Source organism: Dermacentor andersoni, chromosome 9, assembly GCF_023375885.2.
Source record: "Dermacentor andersoni chromosome 9, qqDerAnde1_hic_scaffold, whole genome shotgun sequence".
Classification (NCBI taxonomy): Eukaryota; Metazoa; Arthropoda; class Arachnida; order Ixodida; family Ixodidae; genus Dermacentor; species Dermacentor andersoni.
Window position 1 is genome coordinate 84,960,657 of NC_092822.1, and position 23,372 is coordinate 84,984,028.

At 49.2% G+C, this 23,372-nt stretch overlaps 2 protein-coding genes and 1 non-coding gene across 15 annotated transcripts in view; 1 reads left to right on the plus strand and 2 right to left on the minus strand.

Annotated features, from left to right (window-relative positions):
- The window catches only part of LOC140213109 (uncharacterized), a 292,692-nt gene that overhangs the window by 95,175 nt on the left and 174,145 nt on the right, over positions 1 to 23,372 (minus strand). For all 5 annotated transcript variants that reach the window (XR_011890047.1, XM_072284240.1, XM_072284241.1 and 2 more), the window contains one exon: positions 21,629 to 21,765. The gene's annotated coding sequence lies outside the window, so the exon portion shown is untranslated. The remainder of the gene's footprint in view (positions 1 to 21,628; positions 21,766 to 23,372) is intronic.
- LOC126528332 (cell adhesion molecule Dscam1-like) overlaps positions 1 to 23,372 on the plus strand; it is a 150,715-nt gene that overhangs the window by 94,955 nt on the left and 32,388 nt on the right. For 7 of the 9 annotated variants that reach the window (XM_072284233.1, XM_072284235.1, XM_050176229.3 and 4 more), the window contains 4 exons: positions 19,133 to 19,252; positions 20,649 to 20,816; positions 21,663 to 21,807; positions 22,562 to 22,710. In XM_072284233.1, the coding sequence (XP_072140334.1) occupies positions 19,133 to 19,252; positions 20,649 to 20,816; positions 21,663 to 21,807; positions 22,562 to 22,710 (582 nt within the window). Of the gene's footprint in view, positions 1 to 13,788; positions 14,076 to 15,203; positions 15,495 to 19,132; positions 19,253 to 20,648; positions 20,817 to 21,662; positions 21,808 to 22,561; positions 22,711 to 23,372 lie in introns of those variants that run through there. The other 2 variants (XM_072284234.1, XM_050176228.3) reach the window with 2 other exon arrangements.
- On the minus strand, positions 4,738 to 4,808 carry TRNAG-GCC (transfer RNA glycine (anticodon GCC)). The gene has a single exon. It is a non-coding gene; the product is annotated as a tRNA-Gly (tRNA).

Genomic DNA, 23,372 nt, shown 5'->3' on the forward strand with positions numbered 1-23,372 from the left:
GCCTCCACGTATGTCTTAAGTTAACGTGGGCGATCAGGAGACCAAGAGCTGAATCTTTTTATCATTGCACAGTTTTAGTAATGCCTTATAACCGTACGAAAGATATGTGGTCATAAAATGGTCATGAAATTAGGTTGGGTTGAGTTGCGGCCGAGCGCCTGTGTATGTCCTTTCTATGTGTACGTGTCAGATGCAAGTGCGCTGCTTCAATATAATATGTGGTCATAAGGTGAATTCCTTTAAGCTCCGGTATTATCTTATTTCTTTAAGCTCCGGTATTACCGCGTGACCTTGCGACCAGCACGGGAACGTGACAGGGCAATAACTCCCCATTGACCTTGTACGTCTGAGGTCCTAATGCTTGTCCAATGCATGACCGAAGGATTAATTTTGCTCCTTGAGCATCTGTTGTACAACGATGGGCGTCAGGCGCCTAATCCTATCGCGACAACGGACAAGATCACAACGCTCCTTTCAAGTGAGCGCTACGAGCTGCTGCCTGCTGGCGGTGTATTTGCAATTTCATTTCTCGTTGCACGCATCCTGCATCATCCAACCGGCTGCAGTACGACTGCGATTCCAAAGCAGTCGTGTTTCCCGCTCGTGTGCACTTCAAATTGTGGCCCACAGGTGGCGCAGGAGGTCCGTACGCGACCGTGCACTTTTCACCCCCGGACCGCGCTCCGCACCACGAAGATCCCGGTGGGGGGTCAGCGTGGTCGTCGAGTCGCGGTCTGCGAGACGGATAGTCTCCCTGGGGTTACTCGTCGCGGGTCCGTCGCAGTCCTAGCTCGGGGAAGTTCAAGCGAATATTGTCATCCCATTTTTGGACCAAATGCATCTTCAGCTCCTCGCGGCTGTTCTGCTAGCAGGTACCCCGTACCTGCTGGCGCTGTCGTCTGCTCCCGAGCCAGGTACGTTTGATTTCCATAAGACTCGTGCCGATCCTCTGCACTTATTTCGCGAAATTCTGTGCGCTAGGCGCGACGAATACCGGTCCACGGGAGAATTTGACAGCGCTATCGTCCTACGATTTCGTTATCTCATTGTACAGCTACTTGTGCAGTTTGAATTGATTTTAAAATTTCAGCTCTGAGGGTACAAAACTGTTAAGAAGTATAATTGAGCGAGCAAGGCTAAACCAACTAAGCAGAGATTAAGATGCACGCACAACGATTATTTCTCAAAATAAGAATAATTTATTCCAATGATAGAACTCGTTTTCAGGGCCGTCAGGATGTCGCCCAGTTACGTATTGCTAATAGGATATTGAGTGGCATTGCCAGCTGCTTTACTTTGTTGGACCGTTACACGAATGCATTACGTGCGTAATAACTACATATTTTCAGCTATCGTTAGTACTTTTATTACTTAGTATTACTAAATTAGTAAGCGTCATGCTCACCAAACCCAAACTGGTTTCGGTAACTGGAGATTGCAGATAGAGCCCATCGCCCTGCAGTGGATACAAAATAAGCTGATGATGATGAATACTATTATAAATCGTGTCAGGAGCGATTGCCACGTACGCAGACCTGTCAACTCTCCTGAATTTGTCGTAAAGTTTACGAATTTGGACCCGTTTTACCATTTTCCTAAAGTTCCATCAAGTTTTACGAAAAAGTAATTCTGTTTGCGAAGATGTTTCTCTTGTCGGTCGTCGTACGTTCCGCTGTACGTCTTCGACGGTGGAGGGGTGCAAGAGGTGAACTTGCCTCAAGAAAGTTTATGCAAACAAGTTTCTGAATTGTTTGAAATTCCAAAGAGCCAAGTCGCTGTGACCTAAAAGCGATTCGTTTTGTGTCAGTATTTGCTGTTCCACTTTTTCTGTTGCTCGGTGCGCTGGGTTTAAATTTAAATCCTCGTTGGTCAAGTACGCTGGTATCCCTGAAAAGACGTGTGCTCAGGGCAAGCTTTAAAGGAAATGCTGCTATCACACATCGCCCCCCCCCCCCCCCCCCCCCTCCGCGGGATATTATAAATTGTAAAGTTCACAGGTTGGCAGGTATGCTTACGGGGTCAAACCCTCGCAAATATAAGTACCCTAAAATCTAAGCTTGCAAATTGAAACTAAGATATCATATAAACGCACACTAGCAAAACGTCGACATCGACCAGAGGCCCGAGCTACTATAGACATTCTTAAATGCACTTATAGCGATCGCACCATTGTCACAAATCCGCAGTCATTCGAGTCCATTCTTCGCGGACATCACCTTGCGTCCTCCTACACACGTACTCTCTCTAAAGAAATGAGACCATTGTGAGCTTGACCTTTGCTAATTGCCGTCTATGGCGCGTCGTACCTTTAAAATCTTATATCGGTAAAAAGCTCTGGACGTTAATAACCGATGTTCGCCTCCCTGTCCAGAACTTTCAGCGCGTGCTGACGCAGGCCGACTATAGGCGTCTCGGAATCGGCTGCATTGCAGTGGAAGCACTCGGCTTCGTTTCTTCTGACAAAAAAGCTGACGAGAGCTGCAGATATCGTCACGGCGACTCGTGTGTGTGTTTTCAGACAACGCCCCCAAGATCCAAGCTTTCTCGTTCTCCCCCGACTTATCCTTGGGCGACGCGGCGGCGGTCACCTGCGCCGTCAAAAGAGGGAGCAGGGGTCCCCACAATCTCTCGTGGCTCAAAGATTCGAGAGGACTCGCGGAGGATCACCGCGTCTCGGCGGCCCGGCAGTCGGACATGCTCTACACGCTGACGATCCGAGACGTCGGACCCGATGACGTCGGCAACTACACCTGCGTCGCCAGGAACGCTCGCGGCCAAGACACGTTCACAGCGCCGCTTGCGGTGTCAGGTACTCCGCAAGCTTGTGCGCCTATTGACACGCTGGCTGCCTCACGTGGTATTACGAAGTGTATTGTCTGTTCCGAAAAGTAGCCTTCTGTAACTGTGCGGCCGAAGCAGGCCTAAAGCGGCCGCGGCTCTGGTTGTGGCACTGGTCCGAGTTGATACTGGAAACGCCAGTTTATTCTAGGCGGGGTTGATGATGATATGATGTGCGTTACGAGTACATCTTTGAAATGCGATGCTGCATGGCGTGATGCCATAAAGCTCGCTGATGCTCTTCTTCCGAACTCATTATCGGCCCGTAAGACGCACGGTTCGTGCTAACAAACCATCGAAACCGGTAGAAATTTATTGCCCTGTATATGAGCACAATGGCCTCCGAAATTGTGTGGTGTGTCGCGCGTCAATCTCGGAGGTCACACGCCTGCACGCCTGTTGGCGGGCAGCGTTTCGCGCGCGCTGCCGGCAACCATCGCTGGTGTTTCTGCACCTATACGGCGCGGTCTTTGTTGGAGTGCCCACTGACACTTCCTATATGAGCGTCAGTGGCGGGTATACAGAGCGAAGTGGCGCCGCGGCTATTTGCGTGCGTGGTAAAAGCACACACACATATATTCATTCGCTGTAGAGGCAAATTCGTTGTAGTGATCTTTACTTAAAGGTAATCAAGAATACATATGAAATGTAAGAATTATTCGACCTGTACATGTACGCAATCCTTCCTTATACGGGCAATTTCGTCGTAATGACGTGACTCGAGCCCTGCGAATAAATCGGGAGCTAAAGTTAAAAAAAAAAAGAAAGAACATTGACACAGCAAAGTAAAAGTGGGGTGGGAGGGTCGAGAGAACGACATAAGCGATATAATAGTATTGAAAAGAGAGAGAGACAGAGACAGAAAGGTCTCGGTAGCAGTGCGAGAATGGTTCTACTTTTCGGGTCATGATACTTAAAACTTAAAGCATGCGTAGTGTTCAAGCATCGTTCTTTTTCACGAGCTGTTTTCTTTTCCTCTATGGGTGTACGGATATTCTAAACTTTAGAATACTAATCGAAAAGCTTTTGCTATCCACGGGAAGAATGCCAAACGGTGCCGAATCACCCTGCTGCGTGGAAGCCGCTTTTGCGGATAGGCACCATTTGCTGAGCAAACGCGTGTAGTAGTCAACTTATGTTCAATAATCCCCCATCGTTAAATAAGCCTCCGGTTTATGCAGCTTCCTAAATCTCATTGGCAAGCTCCTCAGTTGAACGAATTAAATTTTGCTGTGAACGGCTTTACATGTAATAAATAAATGTAAACAAGCAATTATCATCTGTGAACGAACGGACTTTCGGAAAGCGTGATATTTCACTTTCTTTCGAAGTTTGAAACTATACTGAACGTTCAATACGATATTGGAATGTCTGTCTTTTCTATTTCTCGCATAATTTCCATTCGATTTAGAAATATTGTTATTCCAACACACCCGCTCTCTTTCTCCATAATTTAAACAATTCGTACGGAATACGCGTTCAGCGCAGTTGCGGTCGAAGTGCCTGCTCACCGATGTTCTACAGCGCTCGCGCGAAGCGCTGCCACCGCCTGCCTTTGCGCAAAGATGAATTTCTCTCGCTTTCTCGCTGTTTTGCCCCGCACCGGAGGTATAAGCACTCTCCTCCCATTTGCCCCTCCAGTAGAAGCCTCCCGCCCCGTAAGCTCACCTCCCGCGTCGTGCCGCAAACAACACACGAAGGGGAGAAGGAACTTCCTGCACGGCTGCCCAACTAGCGCGCGTCAGAGCGGCGCGGCGTCCTTTCTGCCATGCTGCCTGCTCCGTACTTTTATTAATATTTAACCGTTTTTTGTAATCCTTTCCCGCACGCTTTCATCTTTTCCCGACGTGCCCGAAAAAAAAAAAAATGAGAAGCAAACAGGCGGAGAAAAAAAAAAAGTGCGTCGGCCGGGAATCGAACCCGGGCCACCCGCGTGGCAGGCGAGTATTCTACCACTGAACCACCGACGCCGCTACGAGAGAGGTGCAAGGCCGGCGCTAGATATACCGATCGGTTTCTTGGCATCGTTTCAACACTGATGGCAGCGCTTTTGTTGAGTAAATTGCCTGCTGCGCGTCGCCCGTATGCGCTGGCTCCACATAGCGTCGCCAATACATACATGGAGCGACCAGCACCTCAGTACTTTACTACTTCCTCTCCCAATAAGTACGGAGTCTCGGGGGCTTGGACGAACGTCGACCTGCGCAGTTGCGCGAGTGCTTTGAAGCCGGCGACGCCATGCACACTTTCATTCGTGAATTAAATTTAGTTGCTCTCGGGACATAGGAAACCGCGCGAAACGGTTCTGCACGGATAGAACATCGAAGACATTTCAATTAAAACTGTTCATGGGCGAAAACTGCGTATGACGGCAGTGAGTGAGAAAAGTTACTGCGAAAGACGAACACACTGTATGGGAAGCGGAGAAGTCGCAGTGATAAATATTTGCAGCGAGCCCGCTGCTCTGTACGCAAGCTCATAAGCCTGGTGAAACCTTTAATGTGAGGTCACGCATTGGGCGCTTAGTACTTATTTCTTTGTATCAGTGGGCAGTGATCGATGCATCCGTTTGCTTACTATGACGACGGCTGTTTGTGTTGCCTCGCTATTACGTACAAAGCTTTCGTTTTGGCAGTGTAGAGATTCGGCTCGCACTATTTATTTACTTATTTATTTATTTATTTATTTATTTATTTATTTATTTATTTTGTCACGAACGACTACAACGACGGCTCAGCATCGTGGTATTGTTCTTCGGGGGGAGCGCTGGTGATGCCAGGTGCGATATATATAGCTGCTCTCGCGCTAAGTTTGAGGACCAAGTGAAACATAAAATAAATACATGAAATCAATATGTTATACCAATACAGACTACGCAAATACCTTCTAGTGGTTACTTGGTGCTACATCCTGAACTCATAATAAATTCATCGTATCAACCAGTAATGATCAAATAATGTTCGTATGGGAGCATATTATTCTGTTAATTTGTTTCCCCCCCCTCTCCTTTCGCATCTTTTCGCGTCGTCGATGTAATCGCAGTTCTCATCTTACTGGCAACTGCGTGTAGCATACATACACACACGCAGCCTCATTTTGGTAATCTTGCGTCGTTGCCGAAAACGGCATGCTTGGTTTAGGTTATTCCTTTTTTTTTCTTTTTTTTTTTTTAATCGCACCGCTACGTTTATAGCTCGAGCTACGCTCGGTAGGATCGCAACCTTTCCTTTCACGCGGGCTTACATTTTGCTGTCGAGTAAAAGCATCAAACATTGAGAAGACTGAGCACGCGCTCTGTCTTGCTGCGCTCGACAGTCCGTAGGTGGCGATAGTTGTCCGCGTGGCCGACCCAATTACGGCACCGCGCTGTCGTGGTGCCCTAAGATCAGCCGATCCCTCACTGCACCGAGCGTTGGCGTCACCTCCGGGTGTCCGTGTCGTCGCACAGAGAGGATCTCATGGCCGTCTGCGGCCTCTTCCACGCTCGGTAGAGTTCATTCAGCAACTCCTCTCGACCGGAACACTTGCCGAAGCTGCATGCGTCGACGATCAGGAGAAGACATGTCCACTGCTCGTCCGCCAAGTCGGAATAGCTGCAGCACCTTCTTGTTGCTGCTTGCTGTTCTGAGCGTCGTTGCTGCCACCTCAGGTACGAAAATCGGACAGCTGCCTGCACGATTGGCGATGTTGTGTTTCTTTTTTTACGCATGTCTCGCACCGCTGTGTTACTACGTTCGAATCTTGCGGAACTTCAGGAAGCTTTACCTGACACTTGTGCCTGCTTAACGAGCTGTACCGTTGTGTGCAAGCTTCTGTGGTAGACCTAAGGTGTGACAAAAGTACTAAGGTTCTAGACCTGCGGTGCTGTGTTATAGATAACTTCTCTGTGAGATATTATACTTGTCGGTAGCGTATTTTAGCATAGTGTTACTACGCTACGTTATCATTTCCGCCACCACGTCCCCCTAACAGCGCATACGGTGTTAGAGGTTCGCGATAGCGGTAACCATGGTGGCGCTATTCTAAAGTATACCATAGTATAATATTCGATAATATCACTGGTACGTACGGATGGCTTCGAAGACAGGCGATAGCTCGCGGGAATCGACGAATCACTCGGGCATTTCGTTCAAAGAAATACATTGTTCGAACAGGAGTAAAAAAGCTTTCTAAGCACCGCAGAATATCCTGATCGAATTCTCGTATCCCGGCTGACTCCACGTGAATCACTATCGTTACGTAGCTCGAGGTAAGAGTCTCAAAAAGCGCACGTTTCAGGGCCTCCCAATGTGCAAGAGTTCAGGTTTCCCGGTCTCCTCTCCACGGGCGACACAGCCGTTGTGAGCTGCGTCGTTCGAAAAGGAAGCCTTAGCCCGTACACGCTCCTCTGGCTTAAGAACGGTCACGTGCTAGACGCCGTGTCGAGGAGCAATGCCCTGGTGTCCCACCAGGGAGACTCCATCTCGACGCTGACGCTGAAGGACATTGCGGTGGAGGACAACGGCAACTACACGTGCGTCGCTAGCAACGCCGCTGGCAGCGGCGTGGCATCGGCACTCCTAGCCGTCACAGGTAGGCTGGACTGCAGGGCGGGCTCGAATTCGCAGGCTGAGGGACTCAATGTCGCGGGTGATGCGATTTGAAATGCCCGTACACGGTGAAAAATAGGTAACAACGGCTTTGATGGCTGAGCCACATAGCATCACGTGTGTCTTCTTTCATAAGGCGCCGTCTTGCGCGTAATGCGTTCCGTTCATAGTCTGTAATCGGTCGTGATTACATAGCCTGTAATCGGTCGTGCAGCAACTATACCTCGGAAGGATAGCCTCGTCGGTCATTTTTTTTTTTTTTTAAATGCTTGGCGACCACATTGAATAGCAGTGGAATGTGTTCTGCGTTGGCTCCGAAACCCGACTGAAATTATTCTCCTGCGCGCTCATCGTAGTGCTTGCGACGTATATACGACATTGTGCCCTTCACGTGAACCCGCTGCGCATTATGGCTGCCTCCTTCTTGAATCATATATCGCAGCCACGATGGTGCGCCTGAAAGGAAAATGAGATTCTAGTATATTTTTTGGAAAATTTCGTGGTTTTACGTATAGAAAGTCCGAACATAACTTGTACTATTATGACTGCCTTTGAAAGGTGTGTGTGCGTGCGTGCGCGCCATTTACTCTTACGCAATGTCACAGAACATCGGCTCAAGTTCGCCGCCTTATTTCTCTCCAAATATTTCTTCCATAACTTTACAACGTACTTATCAACAAGAACAGAGAAGTTATGCTTCATCGTCTGCGCACGCCTTTTATCCTACTTACGCCAACTGATATATATATATATATATATGTGTGTGTGTGTGTGTGTGTGTTGTGCCAGAGATAACTTTGTGCCAGATAACGAATCCATAACTTTCCATGAAAAATAGATACCGATGTTCTCCCAACCCCATCCGTTAAAGCATTCAAGTGCACAAACATTACATACGAGTCGATAGCTTTCGTGCAATTGTTACGCTGCTTACGGTAATTTTGCAAAAATGCCTATTCACAAATCGGTGCTGCATTCCATAGCGGTGTAAATGCGTGTACTTTGTCCGCATCAGATGTCTCGATAAGTACAACTTAAGGAACTGTGGCATCTTTTTCATAGCGGAGTTATAGTTGTAAGCTTGATGTCCCACTTATCTCTATCTCTCTGTTTTTTTCTTTTTTTTTTAGAATTTTCGATATTGCACAATGTTTTGTTTAAAAAATATATAATTGAAATGAGAAAAGCTGCTTTTTACAGTGAGCGGATTTGATCTTTTCAATTCAACGAACTCTATAGATTTCGGTGTAGTGGATGCCAAGGCGAGCGATTTTTTCATTTCCGTGTTCATTGAGAGGAACTCCCGAGACAAAGCTTCCTCTTGAAAGAAGAACAATATTCTCGCTGCGTCAACCCTTCCTGCTCCGCACCTACCGCGTCGCTTTTCGCTGTGTCTGACCCGGACTTTATGTCCGAAATTCGCGCCCGTCGTTCCGCTTCGGCAGCGACAGTTATCTTTTGCGCCGTTGCGTGGCGCTAGCTGTCCGCTAAGAATTGAGAGAGGGACGGCGGTTCCCGTTCTGTCGCCGCCGCCTTCTTGGTGCGTTTGCGAGCGTTCGCACCGCAAGCCCTACAGTCGGTACCGGTCGCGCTTGCGCTGCCATGTCGTCCTTGCGTAACTTCGCCAGTGTTGTCGCGTTATTGCTGTGCTTTCTCGCCGCATCTTCGGAAGCCGAAGGTAAGCGTGGTGTTCGACAACCCGGACAATATTTTTCTGCAATGTCGCTTAAATACATAGGATTTATGGCTGACTAATGAGTTTCGCCTCCTTGGCTGGTCACATTTAATCCGACGAGTTTAGTCCGAGCATGTGCTTATTCAAGCGCGTTACAAAAGTCCGCTCCTTAACAGAGACATTTGTAATAGTGATCTATCTATCTATCTATCTATCTATCTATCTATCTATCTATCTATCTATCCATCCATCCATCCATCCATCCATCCATCCATCCATCCATCCATCCATCCATCCATCCATCCATCCATCCATCCATCCATCCATCCATCCATCCATCCATCCATCCATCCATCCATCCATCCATCCATCCATCCATCCATCCATCCATCCATCCATCCATCCATCCATCCATCCATCCATCCATCCATCCATCCATCCATCCATCCATCCATCCATCCATCCATCCATCCATCCATCCATCCATCCATCCATCCATCCATCCATCCATCCATCCATCCATCCATCCATCCATCCATCCATCCATCCATCCATCCATCCATCCATCCATCCATCCATCCATCCATCCATCCATCCATCCATCCATCCATCCATCCATCCATCCATCCATCCATCCATCCATCCATCCATCCATCCATCCATCCATCCATCCATCCATCCATCCATCCATCCATCCATCCATCCATCCATCCATCCATCCATCCATCCATCCATCCATCCATCCATCCATCCATCCATCCATCCATCCATCCATCCATCCATCCATCCATCCATCCATCCATCCATCCATCCATCCATCCATCCATCCATCCATCCATCCATCCATCCATCCATCCATCCATCCATCCATCCATCCATCCATCCATCCATCCATCCATCCATCCATCCATCCATCCATCCATCCATCCATCCATCCATCCATCCATCCATCCATCCATCCATCCATCCATCCATCCATCCATCCATCCATCCATCCATCCATCCATCCATCCATCCATCCATCCATCCATCCATCCATCCATCCATCCATCCATCCATCCATCCATCCATCCATCCATCCATCCATCCATCCATCCATCCATCCATCCATCCATCCATCCATCCATCCATCCATCCATCCATCCATCCATCCATCCATCCATCCATCCATCCATCCATCCATCCATCCATCCATCCATCCATCCATCCATCCATCCATCCATCCATCCATCCATCCATCCATCCATCCATCCATCCATCCATCCATCCATCCATCCATCCATCCATCCATCCATCCATCCATCCATCCATCCATCCATCCATCCATCCATCCATCCATCCATCCATCCATCCATCCATCCATCCATCCATCCATCCATCCATCCATCCATCCATCCATCCATCCATCCATCCATCCATCCATCCATCCATCCATCCATCCATCCATCCATCCATCCATCCATCCATCCATCCATCCATCCATCCATCCATCCATCCATCCATCCATCCATCCATCCATCCATCCATCCATCCATCCATCCATCCATCCATCCATCCATCCATCCATCCATCCATCCATCCATCTATCTATCTATCTATCTATCTATCTATCTATCTATCTATCTATCTAAACTTCTATACTTCGCCAACAGTTTTCGTCAGGTGATGTTAAATTAACCTATTTTACCGTTATTTTTATTATTGCAGTCAGTTATGTTCTAATTCGTGCGTAATAATGCACTAAAGTACGGAGGAGGGGCGGGGGGCAGGCGAATGGAAACAGTAGTCGAATACTGGCAGTGTCGCCGTTAAGGTGCGTTAGACCGGATTAGAGAGGCTCACCAACTGAGACTCGTAAAAGCACTCCGCGGGACCGTTCCAGGTTCGCCGAAGATCCAGGCGTTCAACTTCTCTCCGGACTTATCTCTCGGCGACACCACAATGATAATGTGCGCCATCAAGCGCGGGAGCCACGGCCCTCACGAGCTGTCGTGGTTTAAAGACGGCCTTCCGATCAGAAACCAAGAACGCGCCACAATCACCAGGCAGTCGGACACTCTGTCGACGCTCACTCTGCGAAATTTGAGGCCCGAAGACTTCGGAAACTACACCTGCGTCGCCGCCAACGCCCGTGGAACCGACCAGTTTTCCACAACACTGATCATTCCAGGTGACTCGAACGCCAGCGGGTGTGCTTGCATAATTGTGTACACGGGTCCCGTAAAGCTATTAACTACCTTGAGACGGGCTCCATTGTCAATGCCTCCGCAATACGATATTCGCTCGTACAGGTCGTCTGGGACGGCCGCGTAGGCTGCATTTGTGTACACGTAGTATTCGCTGTAATGCTCGTGCCACGGTGGATGTACCGCAAATTGCAGAAATGCCTAGCAAAGCTTCTCTGTTCGCCCGTTCCCTCTATACGCGTGTGGGACGGGATGAAGCACGTTCACCTCAACGCGTCATCTGTCCCGGTTGAGTGCACCGTAGAATGTCCTCGTTTTCTACTTTAGTGTTTGTCGAACGAACTTTGTGCAATGTTATATTTCTTTCGTTCGGCTTATACTGGAACTAAAGGAACTCCTCGGTTATCTTGCAACTTAATGTTGCGCGAGCTGGAGGTCAGCAAAGCACGTGGTATCTTGGCCGTAACCGGGTCGGGGAGACGGGGCGAAACCGGCCGTAACAAAACAACGCGATTGCAACATTTGTCCTGAAGCGGTTAATTGTCAAATCGTGGTTGACTAATCGGACATCGCTGATTATCGCACATACACCATCGTGCGCCAGCTGTTATGCTATGCCCAAAATGAGAAAAGAAAAATGTCTTGCGAAACCCTTCCCAGGTATAGCACTAGTTGAACGTACCGGAGACGAGCTTGCATTACTTTCCGCTTGCATATATATATACGCTGTTCGCGTGATCAGCCGGTGAATGAATCTTCGGTCGCACACATCACGCGCGAGAATCACTGAGGCTTCAAGAAAGGCGGGGCAGTCACATGCACCGCAGCGCATCGTGTTTTGGGCGGCAAGGGCCACACGCACACCACCGCGCACCGATGTGTGCGGGAGAGAGTCCGAAGGGACGCTTCACGGATCGCGGCGACGAGTGTGCTTCCGTCTTGCTCCGTTGGACCGTTGCGTTTCGCGAGTAAGGGTTGGCAAGGGGGGGGGTCTTCGGGTGCGGTGTCCGTGACTGTACCCGTTGCACACGAACACGTCCTTGCGAGAGGCTACACTTCGGCGTTTGCCATTGTCTCAAAGTCCACCGGTCTGCAGCCGACAAGCGCACAAAAGTACCTCTATGCAGAAACAAAATAATCGCGAACACCCACATACTGGAACACGAATCGTCATGGGCGGGGAGGGGGGGGGGGGGGGGGGGTAGCTCGTGATGTATCTAGTCGCTTTAGTAGTGAAGGGAATATATGAGTTTGAATTGAAATTGTGGACGCCAACTTCCGAGAGCTCCACAATAGCTTATGACGGCTGCTGTATAACGGGAGGGCTCCGCAATAATTTCGGCTACTTAAGTTTCTTCGGTGGGCGCCCAAAGCACTGCATACGAGCGTTTTTCGCATTTCACCCTCATCAGAACGCGACCGCTACGGTCGGGAGTCGAGCCCGCGACCTCGTGCTCAGACAGTCGAACGCCAAAGCCGGTGAGCCTGCGTGGCACATAATGCTTACGATTGCCCGTCAACAACTTCGCTTCATGGCACACTTCACTCGATGCTGGGATGGTATTCTGCGAGTGCCCACCTGGTGGACAATGTTCGCTTCGTCTGCTAGTGAAGTGCTGGTTGGCTGGAGGCGCTTGTCTCCTTCTGACACGTGCACAGTCCCGGCCAATCGGAAGTTTGGCAGCAGACGAAATGGACGTGTCCACTAGGTGGACAATTGCAGTATACCCCCCCCCCCCCTGGTCTGCTGTTTTTCACGCTGTACTCAGTCAGAACACACTATCATCGAATATGAAAAGGGGACTTGCAATTTACATTCAAGTAACAATTGGTGCAGATTCGCTCGTCAGTCCAGCATGCTAATGTGTAGGTGTCGTGATTATCTCAAAAGAATCAGTCCCGCAATATACATATATCATCTCCGTGCGAAAGTGTTTCACTCGCGGTACGTACGAATAGCTTTCGAGTAATTTTAAAGTATTTGAATATTAAAATCTTCAACTGCGAATGATCAAACACAATAAAATTAATGCGAAAGTGCGGTACATTTCATCCCGGCGGACCTATAGACGGGAAACATTTTTCCGGGTTATTCGTTGTCACTCACGCAAGATTTGTGTCTACACGAAGAAACTGCCTACTTGTCCCTAGCGTTCTATTGGTGCTTCTAGTAAACAACGCTTCGCAGTGTGCAATGTAGTAGCAGAAACTTCATAACGTTGCGCATATACCGGGACGCGAACGTCTTTCTCTACTAATGGCCGAAACGGTTGTTCGTCATTCGAGACGTATTCTAAACTCGGTCTGCTTTCTGTCGCTATTAGATTCGCATTCTATTCCTCGTCAACAATTACTATTCGCACCCCTTATGCTTTAAATGTCGCGCCCATACAGCGGCGCTCACGAGACTCGCGGAGCGGCCGCAAGATGGCGCCACGCTTCCGCGTGACGAATCTGCTCGTTACGGCGAATGAAAACCTAATAAGCGAGGACGGAAGACGCGTCGTATCGCCCCGCTAGCTGGCTCGTTCGTGTCTGCGTCTTCGTGTTCACACGAAGCCCTGTTGTTTGCGAAGCGGCGGACGGCATCCGTCGCCGGCAGTCGCCCCCAAGCCCGCTCTCGCGGCCAAGTTCGAAGGCTGACGAACCGGCGGGTTCTCGCTGATTCGACGTCCTGGGTATCCGGTGACGCACGGAAGACTACGAACACGCACGCGATGCCGTGGACGCTGCTGGTAACAACAGTTTACTTCGCTTCCTCCTGGTTCACCGGAGCAACAGCTCACGGTAAGTGCCCATTCCCATCTGCCTCTGTTGTTGTTATCGGTTGAAATAATAATAACAATTAAAAAAAAAAAAAACACACACAGAAGGGACATGCGAAAATTCCAACTGTTTCATCGGCCCTGTCAACTGCGGACGCGATCCTATAAGTCCTGTCATGCGCGGAGTACCACGTATCGGGCGGTTTTATGTCCCGCTCTGTAGTGTAGCAGCTTAAAAGCGCGTGTTGTTATTATTATTATTATTATTATTATTATTATTATTATTATTATTATTATTATTATTATTACCATCATCGTCATCAATTGCACGTAACGGCAGGCGCAAGTGGCAATCATCTGGCGCAAGACGGGTCTAATTGGAGACCGCTGCGAGAGGCCTTCGTCCTGCAGTGGACATAAAAATGGTCTGATGATAACGACACCAGTTGCGTATGCCACCATGAGCTGTACTTTAAGTGAATACATTTGCTCACTTTCTACAGTGCACCATTTTTTCTTGCACATACTGTTTTGTTTTTGGTTTGGATATAATTTCAGGTTTATACTTGTGTACCTTTACGCTAAATATTAAGCCGGCTGCGCCGATCAGCCGGCCCCAAATAACCAATACACTTTCTGTGGTTCGGAGGATTACGGTAGTGGCAAAATGGGCAGTGACTATAACCTCGAAAAGTGAGCGCGAGGAGGAGCGCATCCAGGCACCCTCATTTATTTATTGATGTCTTCACGGAGTCGCATAGAAACAAACGTCCATCAGCTTAGAGATGCTAGTTTTAAATGAAGAACTGTCCGGTTTGCTAACGGGGGAAGGGGGGAAGCGATTCTATTCGGTTTGAAGTATCCGGCTAGAGCGAACGAACGTGTCAGTTTGAGCGACAACATGGCGCTTGGGCATCGGTAAGGGGTTCAATCAACACGCGAGGAGAATCTTGCGAAACAAACACTTTCGTTCAATTGTATACGCGGATACATCTGGCCGGTCGAGGACAAAGTTCAAGATGCGCGAGGCACAGGCTTTCGTACTTCTTTTCGCACTTCTATGGTGCATGCATGTGGTTGATGTCGTCGTCCCCTAATTTCCTCTTAATTGTCCTTCAGCGCAACCGACTCCCGCTTCCTGTTGTTTCAGAGCCGCCCGTGCTTCAGGAGTTCTCCTTCGCGAAGAACTCCTTCCTGGGCGGCACGGCCGTGGTGCCGTGCGTCGCCATCGCGGGAACCAGGCCCGTCGCCTTCGCCTGGTTCCACGACGGCGAGCCCGTGTCCGCGGGAGGTCCCGGCGGCGCGGCCGTCTCGCACGTGGCCGGCAACGTGGCCATGCTCACCATCGAGTCCGTGTCGCCGGCCTCCGTCGGCAACTACACGTGCGTAGCCCGAAATGCCGCCGGCACCTCGGCCGTGTGGGCCACGCTCTACGTCGAAGGTGGGTGCGCGCGTACTTCGACCAGCTGCAGGCGTATCCCGCGCTCTCGTGCGAGCTCTATTGTCTTCTCTCGTTCGTCTACACTAATTATGCAAATTGTGCGGCGCAATTCCCGATGTCTCTGTTGTTTTCTGTTTACTCATAAAGCGTATAACTTCCCTCCTCGAACGTGTCCTGTGTTATTCGCTTTCGTCTCGTTACTGTGTATTCATTATTGTCTGAAGTGATGTTGATTTGTTTATGCAATTTTTGGCGTGCTGTAGCCCGATTATCGGCGGTCCTTTCGGCAAGCGTTTCCTTTGGTGTTGAAACTGCACGGGAAAAAAATGTGTCTTGGAACACGCGAACTCTGTCTGCGCCGAATCGCGTATAAAATTTGTCGCCGTCTTTTCCGTATACCGATGCGCGAAAACATCGACATGCACCTTTTTTTTATTTTTATTTTTACTTTGTTTTGGACATGCTTTATGTGTGACGTGGGCATTCCGAATAAGCGCAGTCGGAAAGCGTACTCGCGTACACCGGCTACACACTTGGCGTATCTCGTCCGATTCACGTAAGTGGCAAAATGTGCGTTACGGCGCTACCAGCCCACAATAAAGCGCTGACCGTAACCGCTGACCGCTTATGCTGACCGTAATCTTAAACCAACTGCACTTCTGAGTATTTGAGACGCCCGCAACACCACAAATCCCAACATATATATTTGATACTAGAGTCACACTACAGCTCCTGACACTACCTTGGAGTACGTATGTAACAGTGGCTGCTCTACACTGCGAAGGAAGAGTAGCACTGTGTGAACTGTCCCGCAGTAGGTCAGCCATTTTTCTCCTAGTTGAGTTCAATGAACCTTGGTCGCGATACAGGCGTGTTCTGAACGAGATGCAACGAGAAGCCGGTGGTCGGCAGACCAATGCCACAATGCCGGCGCACAGTTTCTCGCGCGTTCGCACTGGTTTGAATTTTCTCAGCTGCACGGAACTAACGAGAGCTTCGCCAAGCAGACGTCGGAACAAACTGAAGTTCATCTTAGGGACCATGGACTGAGGGTTCCTCCCACACTGCTCTCGCCATTCAAATATTATTAATAAAGATGTTTTACTCTTACTCATTCGACCCCGCAAGTCCACACATTGTACACGAATTAGGCGGGACATGCCCGTTCCTCGTGGTTTGACCACGTGGTTGTTCGAACTCTGTACTCACAGACTCGCATAATTAGTCCTTTGTGCGCTTAACACGCCGTCAATAAAATACCGCAATAATGAGACGTGGTGTCGAACTTCCCTGTGTTTTCGCAACAGCGCTTGATGAAGAAGGTGGTCCTCCGGACGTGAGTACTGTCTCTGCCTTGCACGTTAACGTTGTTTTGCAAACCGGCGTACCGGGCTGCAGACGGCCAATGTCTGGCCATTGTCGGGTCATTGCCATCCGCAGGGATTTAAGCGAGATGTTTTGAGCAGTGTCTGTGTGCCTTGTGTGTGAACCCTTGTACAGTGTCGACTGTAGCTGTCTAGAAGACCGTTTTGTATGTCGTGGAACAGCTTTATATATGTAGTGCCTGTGCACTTTCAGAAACAGTGAAGTTTTTGCAGCATTGGCTCGTAATTGAGGTAGAGTAGCTGTTTGTCGACAGTCATAAGCAATATTGCATGCGTTGACGGGGTTGTACACATGAGACTATAGTGTCTAGCCGGTGTGACCGACATTGTGCGTGTGTGTATGTTTTCTTTTTTCTTTTCTTGTAGGCCTTGTTTGGTAGTTGCCGTGCAATGTGTGTATATACATATATATATAATCAGAATTTTTGTCAAGAATCAAATATACAGAGCGTAATATGGAGTTGCTTAACGCGTTACAAATTCTGAGAGCAATCGTTTCTGCTATGCTATCTCGGCGTTAGGCTCTGCGCTTAACGTCGAACTGCCATGCCATCTTAACGACAGGTTCGGCGCGTCTCGCCTAACAGGCAGCAAAGGGCGTCGCCGTTTCTGGAGACGAGTGCCGCCAAGCATCCAAATGTAGAGGCAGATGCATCGGCACTTGTTCCTACGCGAGTTTGTGCTTACGCTCTGCCAGATGCACAGGCGTACGCAACGAAAACGCAAAACAAGGCGCATTGCCTTGCGTCTTGCGGTACGAGTGTGGTTTAACGACCGACAAGATTAATGTTTGGGCTCCGAGCTATTTATCGCACCACGGACACTGTGGGCCACAATTAGATAGGATGTGGCAGGAAGCGATGGCTATGCACTCCTTTTTGGAGTGACAATTGTGACGTTTGTACTCCGCTTGCTTCTTCTTTTTTTCTTAGATAGCAGTGGAACTCCACAGTCTTATTCTAAGATTGTTAGAAGGGAAAAATTTGGTGGCTAATGTCTTCACTCGCCGCCAGATGGCGGTTAGGCAGCCATGAGGACCATGGGCGGTACACGAATTCGTCCAAATGTTTTATTTACGCTTCTTTGTGTTAACATTCCTGAAGCCGATTTGAAACACGCATGTTTGCTATACGACAATTATTAGTCTCATTCTTGCTACCGGCTGTGTGTTTTCAGAACGTAGCCCAGAAAAGGAAATCGTTCGGGACATTCAAAGTAGCATAACAACAACGAGTATGACTGTCCAGGGACAATCTAGATTTGGCTGAACGCGTATCCAAAGTTTCGTATTTTACCTATGTTCTTAAATATTGTTGGTCAACTCAGATCCCGACGCTTGGTGTTTCCACTGCTCATCGCAAACGTTGCGAGGCGAGTAAGAAACTCAACTGAATCTTTAAATATAACGGAAGGAAACAGACCGTGCTTTCTAAACAAAGCAGGGCCCAATCGTAAAAAGCCCGCGAAGCATGAATGATCCGCGGGATAGAACGACAAGAGCCACCAAATTTCCCCCCGCAATACTCTTCGCGTGAAGGTGTATGCGTAGTGCCGCCAAGCCACGTGACACCTGTCGTCGCGACAACTGCGTGCGTTAACGGGACAGTGAAGAAACACGGCCGGTTGATCTTGTAAAGGTGAATTACACTTCTGGAGCTGCGAAGCATGGGCCAGTTTTTACTGTGCGCGTGCTTAGAAAGCCAGAATGGGTGCACACACGAAGCGAGAGTGGTGACACCATTTTGACATTTCTGCATCTGCTTTCTGTGACGTCACAAATATTGGCAGAGCCTGCTCGCGCGTTCGTAACTGTAGAAATAAAAAGACGAAAAAAAATTTTGAACAAGCCCACTTCGTTTTAGCGTTTGCAAAGGGACCCAAATAGGCAATAACACAGCGTAATGCAGGACGTCGACTGGACGACAGCCAAAATTCGACAAAGGAAAAATTTAGCCTTGATGTTATCGGCAAAAAAAGAAAGCACAACAACGCCCAGCTAAGCAACTGCGAATAGAGCAGTGAAAGGATCGTCAATCGGCCTATGATGATAAATTGTTTCTCTTCACTGTCCCCTTAAGTCCTGAAAGTGATCGTATTTCTACAAAGTCTTTGCCGTGTCCTAAAATGTTTTGCTGGTGCCATATCTTGTCGTGTGTCGTCATTAATTAAAGCTTGTTCGACGAACGATGTACTGGCAAGTTGCTCATGGTGTTACACTGTTGGGCGGGGCTCGCTTGCGCGGGGCGATTGCAGCTGCTCCAGTCTGGTCCGCTGAACCGAGCGACGCCGAGGCCGTGCAGGGGAAGAACCTCTACCTGCCGTGCGGTGCGGTGGGATACCCGAAGCCCAACGTCGTGTGGAAGATCCAGCTAGGTGAAGGCGCTTTTCTGCACATCTTTTAGGGCATCCTCGACAAATCGCACTGGTGCGCCCCGGGGCCGCCCTCACGCGCCGTTTCATCCAGTCATCGTTGCACCAGGGCGGCCCCCGTGCGCACCGATGCGACTTGCCGAATTCGCCATTAATCGCGCCAACCTGGAGCTAACAAATGCTACGTGGAAGTTTCAATGAGCCGTTGGCAACGTAGGCTTGGAGCGGCACATACACAAAGAAAACAGTGAAAAGAAGGGAACGCGGACGGAATTGCTGTGGAGTGGTTATGAAAAAAAAAAAACCTCTTCACCTTATACCATTGTCATTTGCTAACACTTGCACACCTACGCACGGAAAAATAAAAATGGTTTAGCGAGATCACGTTCTAGACACAGCGAGAGTGCAATATACACAACTAATGCTCAAAAAAAATATCGCGGAAGCTGGCCAAGGCTACCCGACTTGATCACAAAATCGAAACTTTGCTTCTGCAGTGACATGGATTTCCGGAATCGGGGTACTCGACAACGATACCGAGACGTATGAGAACAGCCGAGATTCACAACCTTCCGGCGATACTACCGTATACGCTCTGGCAGTTGGGCGCCGGCTACACTTCATAGCATAGCGTACTCTCTGGAGACGTGCATAGTGGTAGTAACAGTTAAAGGATACATCGGTTACAATAAACCGCAGCCCACTGCGACAGGGACGCGCGCAAGCTGTGGAGACACTATTTGTGAAGTTGCGGTCGTTTACAACAGTCAATCACCTCATATTACGCACATAAATAGCCTGGTATATGCGTTGAAGACTCCGTACTTTCAAAGTAGGCCAGCATCGCTAAGTACTGCGCCGTCGTGAGGCCAAACTTCAGGTGTGCTAAAGGCTGCAGTTGGCAACCCTTTGGTTGCGCGCAGACGGCGAATATCTACATTTTCTACTAGCAAGTGATGCCGCATAAAAATACAGATCGCAGACAGATGGAGTCTTTGTCGAAAGTTTCGAAGGTAACAAGCGCGTGGCTGCAATTGTCGTCTCAGGTCGCGCGTGAACATACCGTGGTCGGCGCACAGATGTAACAAAATAAAGGACCTTACGTACACTATTAGTCACGTGTCACGCACACCAAACTGGTTGCTGTAACACGCGTGCAGAAACGTAGTATGGAAAGCTCGGCAAGTTCGCAAGCTAAGAAAAGAAAAAAAAAAAGGAAAGAAACCGTGACGAACAAGCGAAGACATGGCTCTCGTCCGTCTCTACGTTCCCGTGCGCTCGGCTCGTTTTTTTTTGGAGTTTGCTTTTCGTTGGCACGTGCACTATATACGTTGCCCTAGATGTGCGATTTGAAAAAATGTCACCCTGAACGTTCGTCTCCCCCCCCGTTCCCGCACAGGTAACCGGGAGTTCGTGCCCCTGCACCCGGTGGGTCGCCAGCGCATCCTCGACAACGGCACGCTGACGGTGGCGTCGGTGGAGACGCAGGACGCGGGCGTCTACCGCTGCGAAGTCGCCAACGGCATCGAGCCGTCCCTCGGCAAGACGGTGACCGTCTCCGTGCACGGTACGTAGACACGCACACACACGGTGACGAAGCCTTTTACTGCCGCGCTCGCTGGGGACTGCGCGCTCAGATACAACCGATCGAGGGAAAGCGCGTTGCCAAATCGAAGATTAGTGCACAACCGTAACGAACATATTGCACAATTTATTTTTACTTTCTGCACTTCAACTCCTTATGTTTTCCAACTCAAGGATCATTGCCTTCACCAAGCTTCGCCTATAGCTCCAATGCATCGTTCGAACGGAAGGCTGTGTGAAAGCATTTTTGGAACGTGAGATGAAGTTAACAGTTTATTCCGAAAGACCTTTTCCTAAAGAATTGCCCGTGAGGCACCAGTGTAGCATTAATATTCGATCGTGCCCAGCGAATATACGCAGCGAAGCTCTTTTACTCGGCAAAAGATAACACCAACAGTATATATGGTACTGGTGGCGTGAGCACCGAAGTCACCGCTCGTCGCTCAGAAGAAAGGACACATTTTTGCGGACTATTAGCTTTTTTAAAACGCGTCTGACTGCACGATTTGTCTGTCTGCCCTCGATTTATGACATATGCTCCGAAATGCCTTGAGCCATGTCACTTACATAGGAGCAACCAACCTGCCCGCATGCTTGCGCACATTCTCTGCTTCCCCTTTCCTTGCAAAATCCTTTCTGTGTCGTGTTCGTTTCCCCCCAGTGCAGAGTAGCTAATTCGACGCACTTCTGCATAACATTCGCGTGTTCTCTCTCCTTTCTACAACTGGCTTTGCTCCGCCCGGATAAAAAAAAAAAGTGACGTCACATCGCAGCGTTCGCACGCCATTGGCTCACCGTTGTCGCCGTGTGGTTAACGCCACGTGTGCAGTGCCGCCCACCATCGCCAAGGGCTCCAGCGAGGTGTCCGTGAAGCGCGGCGACATCGCCAAGATCGCCTGTGACGTCACCGGCGAGCTTCCCCTGGTGGTGACCTGGGAGAAAGACGACAGCCCGCTCATACCTTCCACCGAAAGGTGAGACACGACGTCGGCGAATGGCTCGCCCCACGGAGCGCGGTTCCTTCGAACAGAAGCCGAATCTTGGAGCCAATAACTCAGGAAACCGGGGCGCTGTTCTGGACCACGAAATTCTGCCGTGTCTACGTTCTTTTTTTTTCTTTTTTTTTAGCCAATCAGAGATGGTGTAGCCGCCGTGCAAACCAATCGGAGCTGACAAGATGGCGAATACGGACGATGTGGGGGAATGCGGCGGTGTCCAGAATGGGACTGTGGTAGTCTTCTAAACGGTTCACTAAAATTCTCGCTTGCGCGTTGTAGTCGCGGCACAGTGCGTAAAAAGTGTAAATACGTTTGCGTTACGTTGCGTCGGCACGCCCGCTTTTGTGAAGTTGCATGTCTGTGAAGTTGCGTTTCTGCGAGTGACGTGATCACCGTCTGCTGACAAGGCGCAAGAAAAAAAGCGGGAACCAGGTGACAGCACACCTGGCTTTACATATTTCGTGTATACTTCACGCCTTCTTTTGTGGCACATCGTCACTTGGTCGTAACTGTCATATGTATGAACCAACAAATCTAGCTCTAGGGCTCTGGTGTTTCTGAGAAACTAGCAAACTGAAAGCACTCCCGCGACTGGCCCAGCAAGTTTAACAGTATGCACGTTGCATGTACAGGAACACAGGTTGAGGTGCAGCGAACGTACTCGCTTTCGGCAGAAATCCAGTGCGCGTCCTTCAAACTGACTTAAAGCACTGCGCGTTCTTTCCCGCAGATACGAGACACACGAAGAGGTGACCCCTACTGGCGTCCAGTCCGTGTTGGTCATTCACAACACGGTCAAGAAAGACGCCTCGCAGTACGTGTGCATTGCCAAGAACGACTACGGCAAGACCAGGGACGTCTTCAGGCTCGCCGTCCTGGGTACGTAATCGCGCCTGCACGCAGACTTTGTTGGTATACGAAGTGGCCAAACTTAAAGATGGGACACAGTGCTTTATATACTTCGAAGGCGTGTGCCTTTGCTGTTCCAGTACGCAGGACAGGTGAATGTTTGACACCACAAGTGGTGACATCGTGGTCAAGCATCTTTCTTTTTTTATTTCTACTGCCTAGACGAAGGCTTACTGTGCAGTTGAAGGCAAAATATTGTGGAGCGCGGGTGCCGCAAAAAAAGAAAAAAAGAAAAGTGAATTTTGTGGCGATTGAAAAGCAGGTTTAATAACTGAGAAAAGAAATGTTTTGCTTATTTATGAAGCTTCAGAATAGATTTGTGATTTCTAGCCCGCGTACGCGGACCACGAAGAAGTTAAGCTTTTGCGCTGTATCCCAGTTACTACTCCCCGTTCGCCTGTAAGCGGTAAACAGATTTCAGAGGGACATTACTTAATTAAGCCTCTTACGAGCAGTGGCATACGCAACGTGTGTTTATAGGGCGAAATATTGTCGCCAAGCGCGTGAAGTAGGTGCATGGCGCAGAGGTAACGTGCCGACAAGTGACGCGAGTGCGTTTTCGCGACGTTTAGTACGCAGTTGCACACACACACCGCAAGAACGGTATCTGAAGCTTTTCAAAACGAGTAGAC